The 17,910-nt window shown below is 38.4% G+C and overlaps 2 protein-coding genes across 4 annotated transcripts; both read left to right on the top strand.

Annotated features, from left to right (window-relative positions):
- Positions 1 to 868: 868 nt before the first annotated feature.
- On the top strand, positions 869 to 3,497 carry LOC103962659. The gene is made up of 3 exons (XM_048566580.1): positions 869 to 1,852; positions 2,284 to 2,835; positions 2,937 to 3,497. Exons 1-3 carry the CDS (start codon positions 1,019 to 1,021, stop codon positions 3,045 to 3,047), a joined length of 1,497 nt encoding a protein of 498 aa, XP_048422537.1. The 5' UTR covers positions 869 to 1,018; the 3' UTR covers positions 3,048 to 3,497.
- Positions 3,498 to 11,087: 7,590 nt separating this feature from the next.
- On the top strand, positions 11,088 to 15,969 carry LOC103962683 (trihelix transcription factor GTL1-like). 3 transcript variants are annotated; one of them, XM_048566586.1, is made up of 4 exons: positions 11,088 to 11,596; positions 12,429 to 14,013; positions 14,248 to 14,579; positions 15,577 to 15,969. In XM_048566586.1, the coding sequence occupies exons 1-3, from the start codon at positions 11,238 to 11,240 to the stop codon at positions 14,545 to 14,547; spliced, it is 2,244 nt and encodes a 747-aa protein (XP_048422543.1). In that variant the 5' UTR covers positions 11,088 to 11,237; the 3' UTR covers positions 14,548 to 14,579; positions 15,577 to 15,969. The 3 variants fall into 3 exon arrangements, with proteins under 3 accessions (XP_048422543.1, XP_048422542.1, XP_048422544.1); XM_048566585.1 differs by lacking the exon at positions 15,577 to 15,969 and having other exon boundaries at positions 14,248 to 15,208; XM_048566587.1 differs by lacking the exon at positions 15,577 to 15,969 and having other exon boundaries at positions 14,252 to 14,439.
- The last annotated feature ends 1,941 nt before the right edge of the window (positions 15,970 to 17,910 follow it).

The following is a 17,910-nucleotide window of genomic DNA, read 5'->3' as shown; positions in this document are numbered from 1 at the left end:
AGAATATGAGTTGAATGCAAGGATTTATTAGATGTGTTAAGTTTTACAAATTAGGTAGGGTGGGGGAAGAGAGAGATACAGATAGAAAGGTGAGAAGTGTGGAGAAAAGATAAGGAGTATTTTAGTTTTTTTAATCTTTACTAGCATTTGCCTACATACTTTGTGTGTATGAATATATTTTTTTAGAAAATGAGAAAGAGAGAGGGAGAGAACGTATGGAGAGTGAGAGGTCTTTGTTTTTGGTTTATTTTTATTTTTAAATATTAGAGGTATTTTAACATCACATGTAGGTGAGACTTCAATAAAAAATAGTAAAATTTAAAACTGTGAAATTACATTATTGCCCATCATTTTTTGTGTGTGATAGAAATCAAATTTGTCTTTTCATCATTTTTTAATTAACAAAGAAAATTTTATTAATTAGTAAAGATTATTTAATATGAACATTAATCAAGATTAGCTAAAATGACACGTGCAATATGTAAGATGTACGGTAAACATCCGTAATTTATAATGTTGAGCAAAAATTCACCGTGTATAAAAGAGGAAAAAAGAATGTGAAGCAATTGTTTCATTTAAAATGAAAAAATGGAGGGAGAAAAATCCGAAATCGTGCTCAATTCAAAATTCAAATAACGGTTGACATTGACGTTTATTATTCCGCGCGGCCGCCCGACTATCCTTAAACGAAAAAGAGACGACCCCCAATGGCTGCGGGAAAACTTTACCGGTCGGAACTACCCCTGACAATCCCGCTACGTGGCGTAGGTTTTAGCAGGGCTTTTTCCCCGTCGCCGCACGCCGCACACGTGTCTTGATTCCCAACCCACGGCACACACGTACCGCCACGATATTCCGCCTTTGCACTCCACCCAAAACTCCACACTCTCACTCTTCGCACTCCGAAATCCCCAAATGTCCCAAATCCGAAATCCCAATCCGAATTCGAAATCCCGGATTATTGTTTAGGGGTTTTGATTCGGTGGCGGTCGGCGCACGGAAATGAACATTGGGGGCGATGACGACATCGTCAACAATAAACCCCAACAACGCCAATCCCAGATCGCCCAAAGCTCCGCGTTACCGTCAGAGCCACGTGGGCACCGCCGTCATCGCCGTCGCGGCCCTCTTGATCTCCACCACCGCTTGGCTTTCCCTCGTCTTTTCGGCCACCCCGCACTCCCTCCCCGCCTCACAGTCCTTCACTCGCTCCCGAAACCGCACCATTTCGCGACGGGTTGGACACTCTGAGGAGCTCACTCTAAACGACATCGTTTTCGGAATTGCCGGGTCGGCCCAACTCTGGAAGCAGCGGAAGGAGTACGTCCGGCTCTGGTGGCGCCCGAACGACATGCGCGGCCACGTATGGCTGGAAGAGAAGCTACCGGAAAACGACGTCGATCGGTTGTTGCCGCCGATCATGGTCTCCGAAGACATCTCGCGGTTTCGGTACACGAACCCGACGGGTCACCCGTCGGGGCTTCGAATCTCCCGGATAATCTCCGAGTGCTTCCGCCTTGGCCTCCCCAATGTCCGGTGGTTCGTCCTAGCCGACGACGACACCATCATCAACGTCGATAACCTCGTCACCGTGCTGGGCAAGTACGACTCGTCGGAGATGGTTTATGTGGGAAGCCCGTCGGAGAGTCACTCTGCCAACACTTATTTCAGCCACTCTATGGCGTTTGGCGGCGGCGGCATTGCAATTAGCCACCCTTTGGCGGAAGCCCTATCCGGAATGCAAGACAAGTGTCTCGAGAGGTACCCGAAGCTCTATGGAAGCGACGATCGTCTCCATGCCTGCATTACTGAGCTTGGGATTCCATTAACCAGAGAACCTGGCTTCCATCAGGTAATCTCAGATATAAATCCATATATCTTTCTATTTTAAAGAGCATTGCTTAATTGCACATGTGTGTTAGGCCAGTTGGTCTGGGGGCAGTGTGCCCGCCATGTTGCACCTTAGTTCGAATCCCCCTCGCTGTAGATTAGAGTAGTCTAGATTATCCCTTGCTGTAGATTATAGTAGTTTAGATTATCGCATTATCAAAAACAGAATATTGCTAATTGGTGAGATGGGTTTGTTGTGGCAGTGTGATATTAGCTACTAGTTCTACAAACAAACACCTATATGTATGAATGGATGGATCATTTTGTTTCCGTGACCATTGCTTGATTGGTGAAACGTGTTTGTTCTTGTATTGTTTCACAAGAGTGTTTCGTATATATCTTTCTTTTTATTAGAGCATTGCTTAACTAGTGAAATGGATTTGTGTATGGCAGTGTGACATTAGGGGTAATGCGCACGGTCTTTTATCTTCGCATCCTATAGCACCGTTTGTGTCCATTCACCATGTTGAAGCTGTTGACCCTTTTTATCCCGGCTTCACCTCTCTGCAAAGTTTGAAGCTTTTCACACAGGCAATGAGACTCCAACCTACCAGCTTTTTGCAGCGGTCCATTTGCTATGATCATCGACACCGTCTCACATTTTCTGTCTCGCTTGGTTATGTGGTTGAAGTCTTCCCAAACATTGTGCTCCCTCGTGACCTCGAGCGCTCAGAGCAGACTTATTCTGCTTGGAATGGGATAAGTCACAGGAATGAATTTGATTTTGATACCAAAGACCCTTATAGGTCTGTTTGTAAGAAGCCTATTTTATTCTTCTTGAAAGATATTAGGAAACAGGGGGATGCTACATTGGGATCATATATGCGGAGCAAAGCAAAAGATGATTTCAAGAGAAAGGTTTTCTGCTTTTCCCGATTTCGACTTTTGCGCAGTCTGCGAAAAGTTAAAGTTTTGGGCTATCCGCCCACCGAGAAATGGCATTTGGTGAGTTTCTTCACTCAGCTACTTTTGCCATATGTAATGAAACTGATTTCTGACTTGCCTGTTCCAGTTTTTATGATATAATGAATATCTCTTAACCACAGGTACCGCGGCGGTTATGTTGCAAACTGAACCAAACAAGTGAGGAAGTTGTCAGTTTAACAGTGGGACAGTGTGGTAAAGGACCTTTCAGCTCGATTACTGATACTAAATAACTGGTTTCTTGGATGGTGTTAGCGGGGTAGACTCTGAATCGATCTGGATTTCAGAAATGAGCATCACTTGCTGTTATCAGTTCGGCTAACCTCTAGAAAATTGAAAGTATGTGCTTGCAGATTGAGAGTGCTTCATTGTAAAAGAACAGTTGAAGACGAGCATGCAAATCTTTGGCTTGGGGAGTACATTCTTTGCCTTCGATTTTGTTCAGAAGGTAATCTAATCATAAATTAAGATTCAACGATCAAGCAGCTGATTAGGTGAGATTTTAGCTGTAGTTAGTCGTTCAAAACTAGTACAAGTTTATTGAATCAGTGTTCTGAAATGATGTAATGAATTTGAGGTGGGTTGGGATCGTTGGGCCCAAATTGGGGTGTGTTAGGGTGATGGGCTCAGGCTGAGGTAATTTTGGATAGTAGGCCCAAAACTGGGCCCAAATTGTTGCTGAATCTTTCACTGAGGCGCGCAGAGAGCCCAGACCTTCACAGCTGCAGCGGAGGAAACCAAAAACTAATAAACTTAGGCCCTTAAGTAAAATTTGGAAGGTAAGTGTCGCACCAACCTAACGATGTGTATTGGCCCTTAGCTATGGCACGTAATCGGGCGTTTTACTGTTTTGGGTACCTCCCACGTATCACTTTCGACGTTTGCCCCTCCCGCTTAGGGCCGCCAACCCTACGTTTAGTCTCCTTTGTGAGCCGGAAACAAAAAAAAGGATGATCGTCTTAAAAGGGAAAAATCTTCGGTTAAGCTGTTTTGTGCGTAAACACACTCGTAAACGGGTGTGACACGCGCTTAAACAAGAAATATGAGTTCAATTGGTCCTTATGTTGAGCAAGAAATAATTCCCGAGGGATATTAGAGTTTTTTTTTTTTTTTAGTACTTTGATATTTTTACACAAAGAGGGAAAGTTCGCCTACCATACAATGGGTAGTTTAATTTGATATCGAATTCGCCATCCACGAGATTCGAATCTAAGACCCTTCATTTCCAAGTGCAAAATGAATATTACCAAACCGTAGTACTGAGTGACCCTAGGGATATTAGAGTTTGTTTGGTATCCTATTGAAAAAAAATTCATTATTTCTCTAAACATTTCTTGAAAATAATTTTCTTTAAAACTCAAAAACTTGTTTGGTATGAAATTTAATATTTTTGTAAATCTCAAAACTTAAACTAGACAAAAAGATATAAAGAGAGGGAGTCGCAGAAGAGGGAGAACGAGGAAAGAGTAGGAAAAAAAGAAAGAAATGATCAAAGGAGAGAGAAAGAGAGAGATGATCAAATGAGATAGAGAGGAGGAGAGAGAATGAAGAGGCTGGAATTTGGGGGGGGGGGGTGGGCGGGGAGAGAGAAGGAAAAAAATGAGTGACCTTAGAGTTTAAAAATTCACTTTTGGTGTTTTTAGAGAATGAACTAGTTTTTTTTTTTTTTTTTTAAGTTAGTCTTAAGTTCACTTTTTGAAAATAGTCATGCTAAACAAGTTTTTAAGGCCTAAAATTTCAAAATGACTTTTGAGTTGAAAAAGTTAGATTCAAGTACAGTACCAAACAGATCTATAGTGATTTCCATATCTATTTTCGTTTTCCAAATGCATTTTTTTTCTTGATTTCCAGCATTTACTAAGGAGTTTCCTTTACTAGAACATGGGCATTTGAATTATTTCAATTTACTCCCTCAAGTTTACTGATCAAAAGAAGTAGGGCTTCCATCTTCAAATTCGTAATTCAATACCTAAAAGAATCGTAGAGTTGATTTCATTCTCGTCCATTCTTCATTCGAAATACGTAAACATAGACAAACACTTGCCACGCATAGTTGCTTTGGTCAATATCATACAGTTTTCTTTATGATCGAAGAATAAAGCAAAACACAAGACACTACTGTTTGTCTGAGGGTAGGTCAGTGTAAAAACAAGAAGAAGATGGGATGCGAGGAGGAGGAGAGCATGTTAGGGTCCAGCTCACAGGTGAGATGTAAAATCGATCAATATGGAAATAAAAAAACCTAGAGAGAGAGAGAGAGAGAGAGAGTAGGAGAGAGAGAATGGGGGTTTATTAAAAAAAAAAAACAAAGGAAAACTATAAGTGGTTAAAAATAAAAAGTGGGGGAGAAAAAAGAAAGAAAGAAAGAAAGGGAAGGAGGAGGAGAAGCAAGTGGCATGTGCAGTGATCGGCAGTTAGGGGTTTCAGAAATCCGGGAGAAACGCCACGCACGTTCCTCCCCTTGCCCTCACGTAATGGGCCCCTTTCTACAGCTGTGCCAATCTGTTCTGGTCTCCCCCTCCCCTCCCTCTCATAACCTAATTGCTAAATGCCTCTCTCTCTCTCTCTCTCCTCTTTCTCCCCAACCCAAACTCCTTTCCTTTCTCATCATCATGCCTTCACTCACTTGGCCACCTCATTTTCTACTTTTCCCATTTATAAATTTCACATTTTTTGTATATTTTATTTGGATGATCGGTGATGCCAATTGACAGTTTAATAGCGTAACATATTAGACTGAATAGTAAATCAGTAACTGACAATTTCTCTCATTGTCAACTCCAAAACCCTACATGGTTTATCTTTTTCATTCTCCCACATTGTCTTTTTCTGTTAACAGTTCCATCTCATAATTAACATACTAGTATGATGTTGAAGTATGACCTCTATAATTGATAGTATGATCACATAACATGTTAGATTAAATGGTAACTTACGACTTTTTTCATTGTTAGTGTTGGCTTCAAAACCCTAACATAGTCTTTTATCCACATAATTTCTTTCATGTGCCACATTTTCTTTTTTCTGTTGACAGTTTGAAAACATAACATATGAGAATAGATAAGAAGTTACGACCTCTCACTCGTTGTCGGCTCTAAAACCCTAACTCCCTCTTTTATCCACATGGGTTTCTCTCATGCACCCACATTGTCTTTTTCTATTGCACAATTTAATTGGTGATTGTATGGTGTGGAACAAAGAATGCTACTACTACATTTTAATAAGTGCGACTTCCCTTTTCTTGCATGGGCATCCTCCATTTTCGAATCCGGCCATCTAACAACATTTTCATGTTAGCAACATGATGGTTACCATGTGATAGCAACCGAGTTAATTCCTTACCTATTCATTAGGGAAAAAACACAGAAAAAAAGGGGAAAAAGGTTCCCTTCTAAACTTGTGCAAATTATTTACCAAAAAGATTCGCATACAACGAAGCAAAAACTTGTTGGACAAATAGTATCACAGAATAAGATCCCTTAGGGTTAACAAATTAATGTATTCACATTGACATTATACATATAGAGAGAGAGAGAATCGGATCTTCATTTTATTTTATTTTTTGTAAAAATATGGATTAGTTATGAGCTCACATTACATTGAACTTCAATGATGCAAATCGTCTATTTTTTTTAATTTCATTCTTATATTAATTTTATAGAAAATCAATTCAATTCAAAACCATTTATCTATTTAATTGTCATGATGAAATTCCAATATGTTTTAGAATGTACTGTATGTCAATTTCTGTAAACTCAATTAGATGACTCAAACATTTCCAAAATTTTTTTGGCTGATATTTTGTAAGAATAATCTATGGAGTGAAACTTGAAAAATAAACAGTTCGGATCGTTGAAGTTTATATGGAATATGCTCCATAACTAGTCTCCATTTGTATTAAAAAAAATTGGGATTTCTTTGGATAAAGAGGCTATATGTATGTATGTGTGTGTGTGTGTATATATTCTCTTCCTTAATTAAGTACTATGCATATCTGTAAGTTAGGCAGTCTTAATTATTTCCTGGCTGGCGCCTTAAACCTAATAGTATCTGCGATTTGTTGTAATTAACATATAATTATAGTAAATACATAATGCATGCATGCATATATATGTACCTGTATATAATTATATTATGGTGACTTAGAAAAAGCATGATTGCCACAATGATATACATTCGGCTTGAGGAGCATCATGACAGTTTGAGAGCGCGTAACGTGCCCCCCACAATGTGTTAATGCGATCAAAAGTTGGATATTCAAACGCAATGGTTACTAGTCCAATAAGAAATTATTGCATCATACTGTGGTATAACAAATTTACATGTTATAATTTATATATACTTATTAATATTTATTTCCTAAACTATATAGATGTTCATTCACTCATATCATAATACATACAGACATGTTTGATAGATGATTGATTTGGGTAAGACTATTCACTATATTAATGGCGTTTTAAAGGAAAAAATGGATGATAAATTCGTCATTTTGTCTAAGTTGAAGGTTACAAATGAAGAAAAGATATCCATACTAATCCCCACAACAAAGGTAGGATTAAAAGCGCCAACTATTCTTCATGAGTAACCTTTAACTTGGACAAGTAAGGAATTTGCCATTCGTTTCTTCCTTTAAAATACCTCAATATAGTGAATAGTTCTATCCAAATCAATCATCTCTATCAAACGTAGCCCAACTGATTAACAATAACTTACAACTCAAGTGATTAATAGCTTTTACAGAAGCACTTAGAATCCTAAGTTTGATTTCCGTCCTTCCACCATCACTTGCATAGAAAGAAAAAGAAAGCATACTGATTATATCACGCGACGCTGTTTCAGTATCATCCCACTATAATTTTTCTTGAGGTGAGGGCATTGTTTGTGTGAATGGGAAAAGTATAAAGAAGGAAAGAATAAGCTTACAACAGGAGTTGTTTGCTGTCAATTAGTGTTAGTTTTAAGCAAATCATCAATGGCCGCTGGCATTGTTGGTGTAAAATAGATCTCTCTCTCTCTATCTCTTTCTAGCTTTAATATCTATATACATATAAAATAAATATGCAGGTTTATATGATAAATTCCATCAGCCTCCATAGGGCTCCAATCACATGGGACTTACAAGCATGTCAGATGGGAGATGGGACCGACAACAACTTTGTTTAAACTAAAGGAATTGGAAACTAAAGTCATCATCTGACAGCATCACAGGTCGTCCTCCCTCCAGGTTAATTCAAAGTTTCGATGTGGGATTAAAATATCCAATTTTTTCCTCTTTATATCATTAATCACCAAATAGTCCCTTTAATTAATTAATAATTAGATAATTAATTATCTATATAATATTGGTTTTGAGCAAGAAGAGGAGGAGCGTGGAGTATCATTTAAATTGCTAGCTACAAATAAATGTTAAAAAAACCACAGATTGATCTCAGAGTACGTATAATTAGGTTGAGTTTAAAGTTTAAACCATGGTTAAGTGTGATGACTGATGAGTGAGTGCAGATCATATTCTGATTCCCGTCCTAATTGGTGTGCTTCAACAATTTTGGTTTGTTCCAGCTCAAAATTAGGGTGTCAATTTTGGATGTGAAGAAACAAATACGAAAAAAAAATAAGGGTTATATCTATCTTAGATAGACGGTTGAATTATAGAATGCTATCTTTAGAGGGACCCAAGTGGTCTCGAGATCATCCGAAAACCGGTAGAAGATCCTTTGAAGTACCTCTCGATTCTCTTGGAGGTGGTGGTGTAGACGTGACCAGGACCTCTTCGGTCCCATAGATGTGCAGAGGCTGATCTGCAAAGAAGCTACGACGATGGTGGTGATGCCTTGCAACCATGGTTTGTTTGTTGTAGATTTGCTTAAGTAAAGAAGCTGGGAAGAAGATGAGACAAGCTGCTCTAATTTTTCTCACAAAAATATGACTGTTTTTGCTTTAGTAAAACGTTGCGTTTTATTCAACAGACTCATTAAAATGTAAAAAGAAATAAAGGGGGAACCCATATACTACAATATTTCAAGAAAGGAGCCCACTCCTTTGGTTTTCAATTCTCTTTCCACCACAAACTCTCCCTCTCCCTTTCACATACACACAGCTAAGTTTCAGACGGAAAGTAAAATTTGGCTGCCCACCTATTCGGTTTTGGTTCTATTTCGTCTTAAATAATCTTGAATTGACGTACTAAGACCACCTAAAGTTAAAATTCTGGATCCATCATAGGCTACCGTCAATTGTCCCTGCGCGAGGTTTAGCTACTGGTTTCTTACGAGTTTCGTGGGTGTGTGGACGTGAAACTGTACGGATTAAAGAGAGTGAGAGCACAACTTGAGGGGGAGGAGAGCAAAGTTTCTGGTGCTCCCAAGCTACATAGTAAAGTAAAAGCAAAGTCCAATTTTGCAAGGGCATTGCCCACAGAGAGGGATTGTTGGGTCAATTCAGTAGGAAATTATTGTGATGGCAAAGAAAAGATGGCCTTGATTTTTATTCCTAAAGATGGATGTGAGAGTTGCCTAGCTTATGCTCCATTGCTCTTTGGTCCATTCACTTTGAATTTTCTTTCCTTTTTTCTCTTTTATTCAATATGTATTATAAATTTATAATAGAAAATTGTTATTTGCATTTCAAAATAATTATTATGTGCTATTAGTTTGATGGAAAAAGTTTAGGGAGAAATTAGTTACTCTCTCTCACCACCAACGTTAGGGCGTATCCACAAATTCGAACCAGAAGACTTATGCGTAGCACCTTAATAATTATAAAATAATACAACATAATTCTTATATTTTTATATTTGGGTTCAAAATATTGATGCCTTTTTTTCTTCTTCTTCCACAATACACATACCCAAATGTTACACTTAAATCTGAGTGTTAACGTTTGATTACGTGCATCATACAGAAAAATAGTGAAATAAGAACTCATATGTGAATTTTAACATTTAATTTTGTGCATTGGAGATGGTTGGTGTCAAAACTTTACTAGTTGAAATACTATCTTTTCTTATTACCGTGAAGTCTGTGTTAGACTCAAATCTTATAACTAAACCTAATTATAAGTTTTAATACAAATCAAAATTCATATATGAATTTTAACTTTCCAGTGCAATAGAAAATAAGTTATATTTGGACTCAAATACAACATTTGAGTCTAAATTTCTAGAGCATTGGAGAAATTATATATGCTAAGGTGCACCTCAATTAGGGAATGTATCAACAAAATCATTTTAGTATATAGAATAAATTTATGGTGTAAATTGTCTTTAAATGGCTTATATTCATTTGTTAAATTCTCTCAATTCTTTAGCTGACATTCAACTGTTAAACTCAATAATACATATCTTACATTGATGGGCTATAATTTTTAGCGTCACGAATGTTGTCTGTGTTGTGTGTCTTAAATATATTCTTTACACAACGATATTAGAGAGAGATTTAAACTAAGTCATACAATCAATCAACTATAATTATATTTCAAACTCGTTATTATTTATGAAAATCAAATTTGATATTTCAACTTACATGTAAAAATAATAACGATCAACCATAATATGTATCGAACTATCCATCCATTAAAGTTAAACTTACTTGAAACTTACAAATACAGAAGAATACAGTTAGACTTTAATAGTAGTGTGATAATTCATTCTTAAAGTTTAAGAAAATGGAGAGTAAAATATAGTGGTAAATGGTTTTGACAATTATTAGCAGCAAAGTGAGAGCCGCTGACAACACAGCATCTCTTATAATTTTCTCTCTCCTCTCTCACGCACTCTCTATCTCTCTCTTAATCATCATCAGCACCCTCATAATCGCCATCTCTCCATTCATTCACTTCTCTCTCTCGGTCTTCTGTTTCTCTTTCTTCGCTTATCTATCGCCCCCCACAACCCATCCAGTCTTTCTGTCTTTTCTTTTCTCTGTCTGTCATCTCTTGCAGGCAGCAGAAGCAGCAGCAGTATTGCAGTTGGGATGGGGATGATGATGATGATGATTATACCCTCCTCCTCCTCTTCCTCCTCTTTCTGCTCTTTTTTTCCTTAATTATTATTCCTTTTTTCTTTAATATTCTTTTCTGTTGTTGGGTTTTTAAGTAAACAAGGGAATAAAAATCAAATCTCTAGTGTGTGTGAAGTCCTGCACTAACTCATAGGAAAATTCACTTTCTGCCTTTCATCTTTCTAGTTGTCTAATCTAATCCCCCCACCCTCCTTCCTTTTGCCCCTCCTCCGTAACTCCTCCTCCCCCCCTTCTCTCTCTCTCTCTCTCTCACCCAAGAGGAAGATCCGCCTCCCCCGCTGCTTAATGTACACAATCAATTTCCCTGGGTACAGAATCGGCGGTGAAGAATTGGAAGAAAGACGACATCTTCGAGGTGCGTTGAGGAATTGAGAAGTACCCATTTTCTCAATTCGCGAGATTATGCAGCAACCAGCAGCTGGAGGAGCTGGAGGGTCCCAAACCCATTACGGAGGAGCTGGAGAGATGAGTGCTGCTGAACCTGCGGCGGCGGAGCAAGGCCAGCTGGTGGTGGAAGAGGCGTCCCCAATCAGCAGCAGGCCGCCAGCTTCCGCGGCGGTGAATTTGGACGAGCTCATGACTTTGTCCGGCGCGGCGGCTGCAGCTGAAGATGCTCTCGCGGATCGAGGTGGCGGTGGTGGGTCCAGCGGGAACAGATGGCCGCGTCAGGAGACCCAGGCGCTTCTCAAAATCAGGTCCGATATGGATGTGGCCTTCCGTGACGCCACCCTCAAAGGCCCCTTGTGGGAAGATGTCTCCAGGTAATTAACAAAAACAATCAAATCAAATCAAAATTCATGCTAATTTTTATTCTTTTTCACTTTATTGAATTTTAGGTTTCGAAATTCATTCATTTTTCGATTTTCCAAGTCATCTTCTTCACCATTTTGGCATTCCCAATATTGATTATTGATGGGTATTTTCACAAAATTCTTTTTTTTTTCCTTGAAAAAAAAAAAGAAAGAGAGGAAGAAATTAATGAATTAATTATTTTTCTGCATATATATATATATATATAAATACATAGATACAGAGGGAGCCAGGCAGCCAGCCGCACATGGTAGATGGGGCTTCTTTCTCTTTCTATCACGATTCACGAGTCGAGCATCTTTCCTTTCTTTCTCTCTTTCTTTTCTTTTTCTTCTTGTTGGTATTTAGAGCGGCTCAGATCCACTGCATCACTTGTACCCAATCCCTCCCTCCTTCCTTTATTTTTGTCCCTCCCCCTTTAAATTCAATTTTTATCACACCAATTTTTTAAAATCCCAATAAGATTTCCTTTATTTCCCCCCAAAATATAAAAAATTAGCAACATTTCCCTCTTTTTCTCTCCATTTTTTCCCTTTTAATTAATAAAATGCTAATGCTTCTAAATTTCGACTATATACAGCTAATCTTATATAATTAATTAATTGCATAGGAGATAGATACCACCCTCTCCCCTCCATTTTTTTTTCCTCCATTAACCCTCCCTCGAGTCCTAGTTTGGAAGATGATGATTTATTCTATTTTATTGGGTTTAATTCAAATTTTTAAATTTAAAAAATTGTTTAATTATTTATAACAAAAATATGGATTTGTTACATTGTGCAGGAAACTAGCGGAATTGGGGTACCAAAGAAATGCCAAGAAATGCAAGGAGAAATTCGAAAACGTTCACAAATATTACAAGCGGACAAAAGAAGGCCGCGCGGGGCGCCAAGACGGCAAAAGCTACAAGTTTTTCAGCGAGCTGGAGGCTCTGCATGGCACCGCCGCCACCGCCGCAGCTACGACAGCTAACGTGTCAGCCTCTCCGGCAGTGCACGTCGCGTCTCCGAATCCGGTTTCTGTCGGGTTCGGATCTGTCAGTAACCCCATGCCCATCTCATCGTTCAGAATGCCACAGCAACAACAACCACCTCCCGCCACTGTAATTCCAATAATACCCTCGTCCCAGCCTGCAGCCACTCCGATGGACTTTAACTTCTCCTCCAACAGCTCGTCGACTTCCCCGGGAACTGACGACGAGGACGACGATGATGACGTGGAAGGAGAGCGCTCGAGTCGGAAGCGAAAAAGGGGGAGTGCTAGTACTAGTACCGGAATTAGTGGCGGCGGTAGTACCCGAAAAATGATGAACTTTTTCGAGGTTCTGATGAAGCAAGTGATGCAAAAGCAAGAGAGCATGCAGCAGAGGTTTCTAGAAGTGATAGAGAAGAGGGAGCAGGACAGGACTATCAGGGAGGAGGCGTGGAAACGTCAGGAGATGGCCCGGTTGACTCGCGAGCAGGAGCTCATGAGTCAAGAGCGGGCAATCTCTGCTTCAAGAGATGCCGCCATTATCTCTTTCCTGCAGAAAATTACTGGTCAGACTATTCAGTTGCCTCCGCCGGTCAATGTCCAAGCCGCTCCCCCACCACCTGTGCCTCCGTCGGTGTCGGTTGTCACGCCTTTACCACAGACAACGCCACAGCCGACGACACAGACATATCAAACACCGCAACAGCAACAACCTCAGCCACCACAACAAATGCAACAAGTTCGTCATGTTCAGCAGCCTCAAAATGTTCAACAGCAACAACCTCAGCCACCGCAACAAATGCAACAAGTTCGTCATGTTCAGCAGCCTCAAAATGTTCAACCGGTGATGGCTGTACCGGAACAGCAGGTACCTCCGACAGCGCAGGAGAATATTGCTAGCGGTGGAGGAGGAGGGAGCTCCGAGCCTGCATCATCTTCGAGATGGCCCAAGGCAGAAGTACTGGCGCTGATAAAGTTGAGGAGCGGGCTTGAGTCGAGGTACCAAGATGCGGGGCCGAAAGGCCCACTTTGGGAGGAAATCTCCGCCGGCATGGGGCGGATGGGGTACAATAGGAGTTCCAAGAGGTGCAAGGAGAAATGGGAGAACATCAACAAGTACTTCAAGAAGGTGAAGGAGAGCAACAAGAAGCGGCCCGAGGATGCGAAAACGTGTCCGTATTTTCACGAACTAGATGCCCTTTACCGGAAAAGGGTGCTTGGCGGTGGGTCTACGGGCGGCAGCAGCAGCTCGTTGGGAAATATGCTAGAACAACAACCTCAACAGGAGCAAGTAGTGGCTGCATCAGAAAACAAGAATGCAGATGATAGCACGAATGTGGAAACAAATTTGAGAGCTAACCTCTTTGGAGAGGGAACAGAAGAGGCTGCCAAGAAGGTAAAGTTTTTCCATATATTTCTAGTCAATAATATTTGCTAATGCTAGGGTCTTGAGATACTAGAGTCATCAAATTTGTTGACAAAATTCGTTACGCGTCTGTCAGTATCTTACTTGTTCAAAACAAATATGATCCAAAAATTTATGTCCGCATTATTTGGCGTACAAATTTTTGGGGAATAAATTAGTAATGTAAGCATAGATACATACTGATTATTGGTTTTACATTTGAAGCCAGAAGACATTGTGAAGGAGTTGATGGAGGTGCATGATCACCAACAAGTCCTCCAACAAGGGCACCCACAACATTTTGGAGTAGATGACTGCAATAGGATGGAGGAAGCGAATAGCGATAATCTTATGGATCAAGAGGAGGACGACATGGAAGACGAGGACATGGACGAGGAAGACGATGAAGAAACGGAGCAAGAGCGGAAGATGGCTTACAAGATAGAGTTTCAGAAGCAGAATACAGGCCCTTCGTCCAACGGCGGAGGCAATGGTGCACCTTCTTTCCTCGCCATGGTTCAGTGAGAAATGTGCATGGCCAAATCTCTGTACAATATGTACGTATCTCAATCTAGCTCAAGTAAGATTATACCTCACATGAGCAAAAGTTGAAACCCTCAAAAAATTAGTTCTTCTATTTTCTCTTCTTTTTTTTTTTTTTTTTTTTTTTTTTTTTTTGGCCTTTTCTTGTTTTCTTAAATTAATTTCTTTCATTCTCCTTTGTTCATCACCACCCCATTTCATCATCTTCTGATTTTTGTTGTCCTCTTGATCTTCTTCTTCTTCTACTGCTTCTCGGATAGTCTTCGTCGTCGTCGTCGTCATCAGTTTTTTTCCAATTTATTGATTTATTGGTGAATAAAAAAACCGTTTGAAAAACGGGGAGGGGGATTGGATTAAGACACAAGAAATAAGCTTGCTCTAAATTTACGTAGCAGCAGTCATATATCGTTACAGAGAAAAACAAAACTGAGCCCTGGAAATATAGAGAGGGAGAGAAAAAGTGGACAGTTGCACAAGGCAGATCAGCAGAGATGATTCACCATTATTCTTTTTTTTTTTTTCACTTTTATTTTATTTATATTGTTCTTGTTAATTGATTAATTAAACTTTTGTGTTTCTTTTGTAAACTTTGCTTGGTTTGAATGAATGAACAAGCTGGGCTCTCTCTAAAATTCATATTCCCTATTCAAATTGTGCAATAAGTCTTTTTCCTTTTCTTTTTCCCTTTTGTTTAAGGAGCAACTTGCATGTTCCAGAGTCACCACGCCGTTTTGTGTTATGAATATAGTATTATGTGGACTTAAATTGCATATATTATTGTATGATTGACATAAAACGTTGGATAAAATTGTCAATATTTATGTGGATGGTATTGGTAGCTTGACAGACAAGTGTATACGGAGACCAACTAATGATAGCAACTTTACTGTGAAGTCTCTGTCTATGTGTTAGACCTAAACGCTAATATGAATACCAAATAGCGATGAAAGTTTATTTGGGAGTTGCGTCTTCCTCCTCAAGTGCTCTCTTTTCTTTGACTTGTGTTGCTAGGTAAATTACTGACCAATGCTCAACGAGTTAGACGGGGGTTGGCTATACGGCAGATATGATGGTGATTTTGACTTAGAGACTGCTCCTTTGCTGCTAAGGTTCGGAGAAGTTTCCCTGTTCTTGATCAATTTTTTACTGGTTTATGAACTACTAATTGGTTCCAAAATAATATCTCTTCCAAAATATTAGTTTTGATGATTTGCAATGGAGACATTTTTTTTGCATTGCTCGCTGGTTCTTGTGACACTAGCGAAGCAAAAGTATTTTGGGCAGGATTTTGCTCTCCCTAATGATTCCAAATTTGTTATTATTTACTTGGAAATTGGCTTCGGGTGAAGATAGTTTCCCCTGCTACTTTCATGAAATAATGAAATTAAGAAGATTATGGTAGAATCGGATTCTGCACTTGCCTTTCGGACTTATGCTCGGTTGTTAACCCAAAAAAAATAAAAAAAAAAATCCTCCTTATTTATGTTTTTCATTTCAATTTTGGTCAACTTTGTGATTTTCCATAAATGTATAACTGGATCCAAAAATGAAAAAGTTATAGATAAACACCAGCACAGTGATGAAAGCAAGTGGATAATTCATTTATCGTAGTAATCTGCAGCTACAACTCTGCGCGCGTCACTGATGCCAGCTGGCTTTCACCTTTATTTAGAGACTTTCTCTGAGAAATATGGGGCTTTCAGAGCTTCGGCCTACCGTGTGGTGGTGGTGAGGTAGGCATTTGCCCTGCTTTTCACCACGTCAATATATATATATAAAGAACTGTTATTAGCATTTTAAAATTTTCATTTTACATTTTTTATAAGTGTATTTTTATTTCTAATTATAAATAATTTGGAGCACAAAACAAGATTTTTGAAGAGCCAATAACAATTCCTTATGTGTGTGTGTATATATATATATATATATAAAAGAAGCCTTTAAGGAAAAAGATTCTTTGTTTTTTTATAAAAATAGGAATTAGTTGTAGGGTCCACATCATATCGAACTTTAACAATCCAAATCATTTATTTCTTAAGTTGCACCTCATAGATCATCTTTGCAAAACATTAGCCAAATCAAAAATATTTAAGACATCTAATTGTGTTCAAAGAAAAGAAACAATGAAATTTGATCTTGATAATTAAATAGGCAAATGGTTTCGAATTGAATTGAATTTTTGCAAGGATGATCTATGAATCGAAACTTACAAAATAGACGGTTCGGATCGTTGAAATTCGATGTAGAGTGGGCCTCACACCTAATCCCTATTTTTTCAAAAAATTATGATCCCTTTGCATAAAGGGTCTGTGTGTATGTGTGTGTATATATATAAAAGATAACGGACAAGGCTTGTTACAATATTTCAACTTAATTATGCATATAATTATATATTTTAATTTAATTATGTAACAATGTGTGATTAGTTTGATAAATACAATCACATATCGAATATAAGCATATAAACATATAACTGTGATAATATTTTAAGTAAATTTATGCAATATCATGTATTTTAATATTTATCACAAAACAAATGCATGATTGAATATTTGTCGGTAAATACATCCAAGTCTCTTATTATTGCCAGTTATTATTGTGCTGTATGAATATATAATAATGTGTTCCAAAAAGGGTTGACTTGCTTATATAATTATTTTGGGTTGGTTAGAACTTATCAATCTTTGATTTGCTTGTTTCCATCTGTAGTCAATAACATGTTTTCACCAAAAATTATAAGGTAAAGATCCGGAGACATACGTTTTTGACACATGTTTTTTAACTATCTAATCATTTATTTTTTTATCTCATCTCAAAAATCATATCTACCAAGATCGCTCAAATCCAAAACCAAATGATCATTAGATTGAAGTTAGTGTTTCTTTGTAGATCGTATTCATTAATTTTCTTCACTACAAATGGATGTCTTAAGGGTTTTGGATTTGTCTAATTTTTTGCAAGAATGATCTATAAATGATGTACTAAAATATAGATGGTATTGTTGAAATACATTACACAGTGGTCCACACAAAATAAATATCAAAATGTGTGTCAAAAGCGTGTGTCCTGGAATCTGACCCAAAATTTTAAACTTATTAGACCATTTTCTTTTTGGTGCCAAATATGTCACAAAATCCAAAACTACACAAATTTGTCTTAAAACCCTAGATATGTTTTCAAACAAAAATTTACCTTCAGTACTGACAACCCAACATCCAGGCTAATTCTATAAGAAGCAAACTTGCAGTTTCTATCTGAATATTAATTTACCTTCTCTTCTCTAATGCAAAGCAGTTCTTAATTGTATCTCGTGATTAGGTTTTTCAATTTTAATGTAGTTTATAA

Source organism: the organism of the source record quoted next, unplaced genomic scaffold (genome assembly GCF_019419815.1).
Source record: "Pyrus x bretschneideri cultivar Hongxiangsu unplaced genomic scaffold, Pyrus_bretschneideri_v1 Contig42, whole genome shotgun sequence".
Taxonomy (NCBI): domain Eukaryota; kingdom Viridiplantae; phylum Streptophyta; class Magnoliopsida; order Rosales; family Rosaceae; genus Pyrus; species Pyrus x bretschneideri.
The sequence above is the reverse complement of the archived record's forward strand: the minus strand, read 5'-3'. Positions and strand labels throughout refer to the sequence as shown.

What these genes read in the sequence shown, in the direction of transcription:
- LOC103962659 (XM_048566580.1), top strand. Translation starts at nt 1,019, where the DNA reads ATGACGACATCGTCAACAATAAACCCCAACAACGCCAATCCCAGATCG. An exon ending in GAGAACCTGGCTTCCATCAG is followed by an intron (nt 1,853 to 2,283) that starts GTAATCTCAGAT and finishes TGTGTATGGCAG; the next exon opens with TGTGACATTAGGGGTAATGC. An exon ending in CCACCGAGAAATGGCATTTG is followed by an intron (nt 2,836 to 2,936) that starts GTGAGTTTCTTC and finishes TCTTAACCACAG; the next exon opens with GTACCGCGGCGGTTATGTTG.
- LOC103962683 (XM_048566586.1), top strand. Translation starts at nt 11,238, where the DNA reads ATGCAGCAACCAGCAGCTGGAGGAGCTGGAGGGTCCCAAACCCATTAC. An exon ending in TTGTGGGAAGATGTCTCCAG is followed by an intron (nt 11,597 to 12,428) that starts GTAATTAACAAA and finishes TACATTGTGCAG; the next exon opens with GAAACTAGCGGAATTGGGGT. An exon ending in CAGAAGAGGCTGCCAAGAAG is followed by an intron (nt 14,014 to 14,247) that starts GTAAAGTTTTTC and finishes TTACATTTGAAG; the next exon opens with CCAGAAGACATTGTGAAGGA.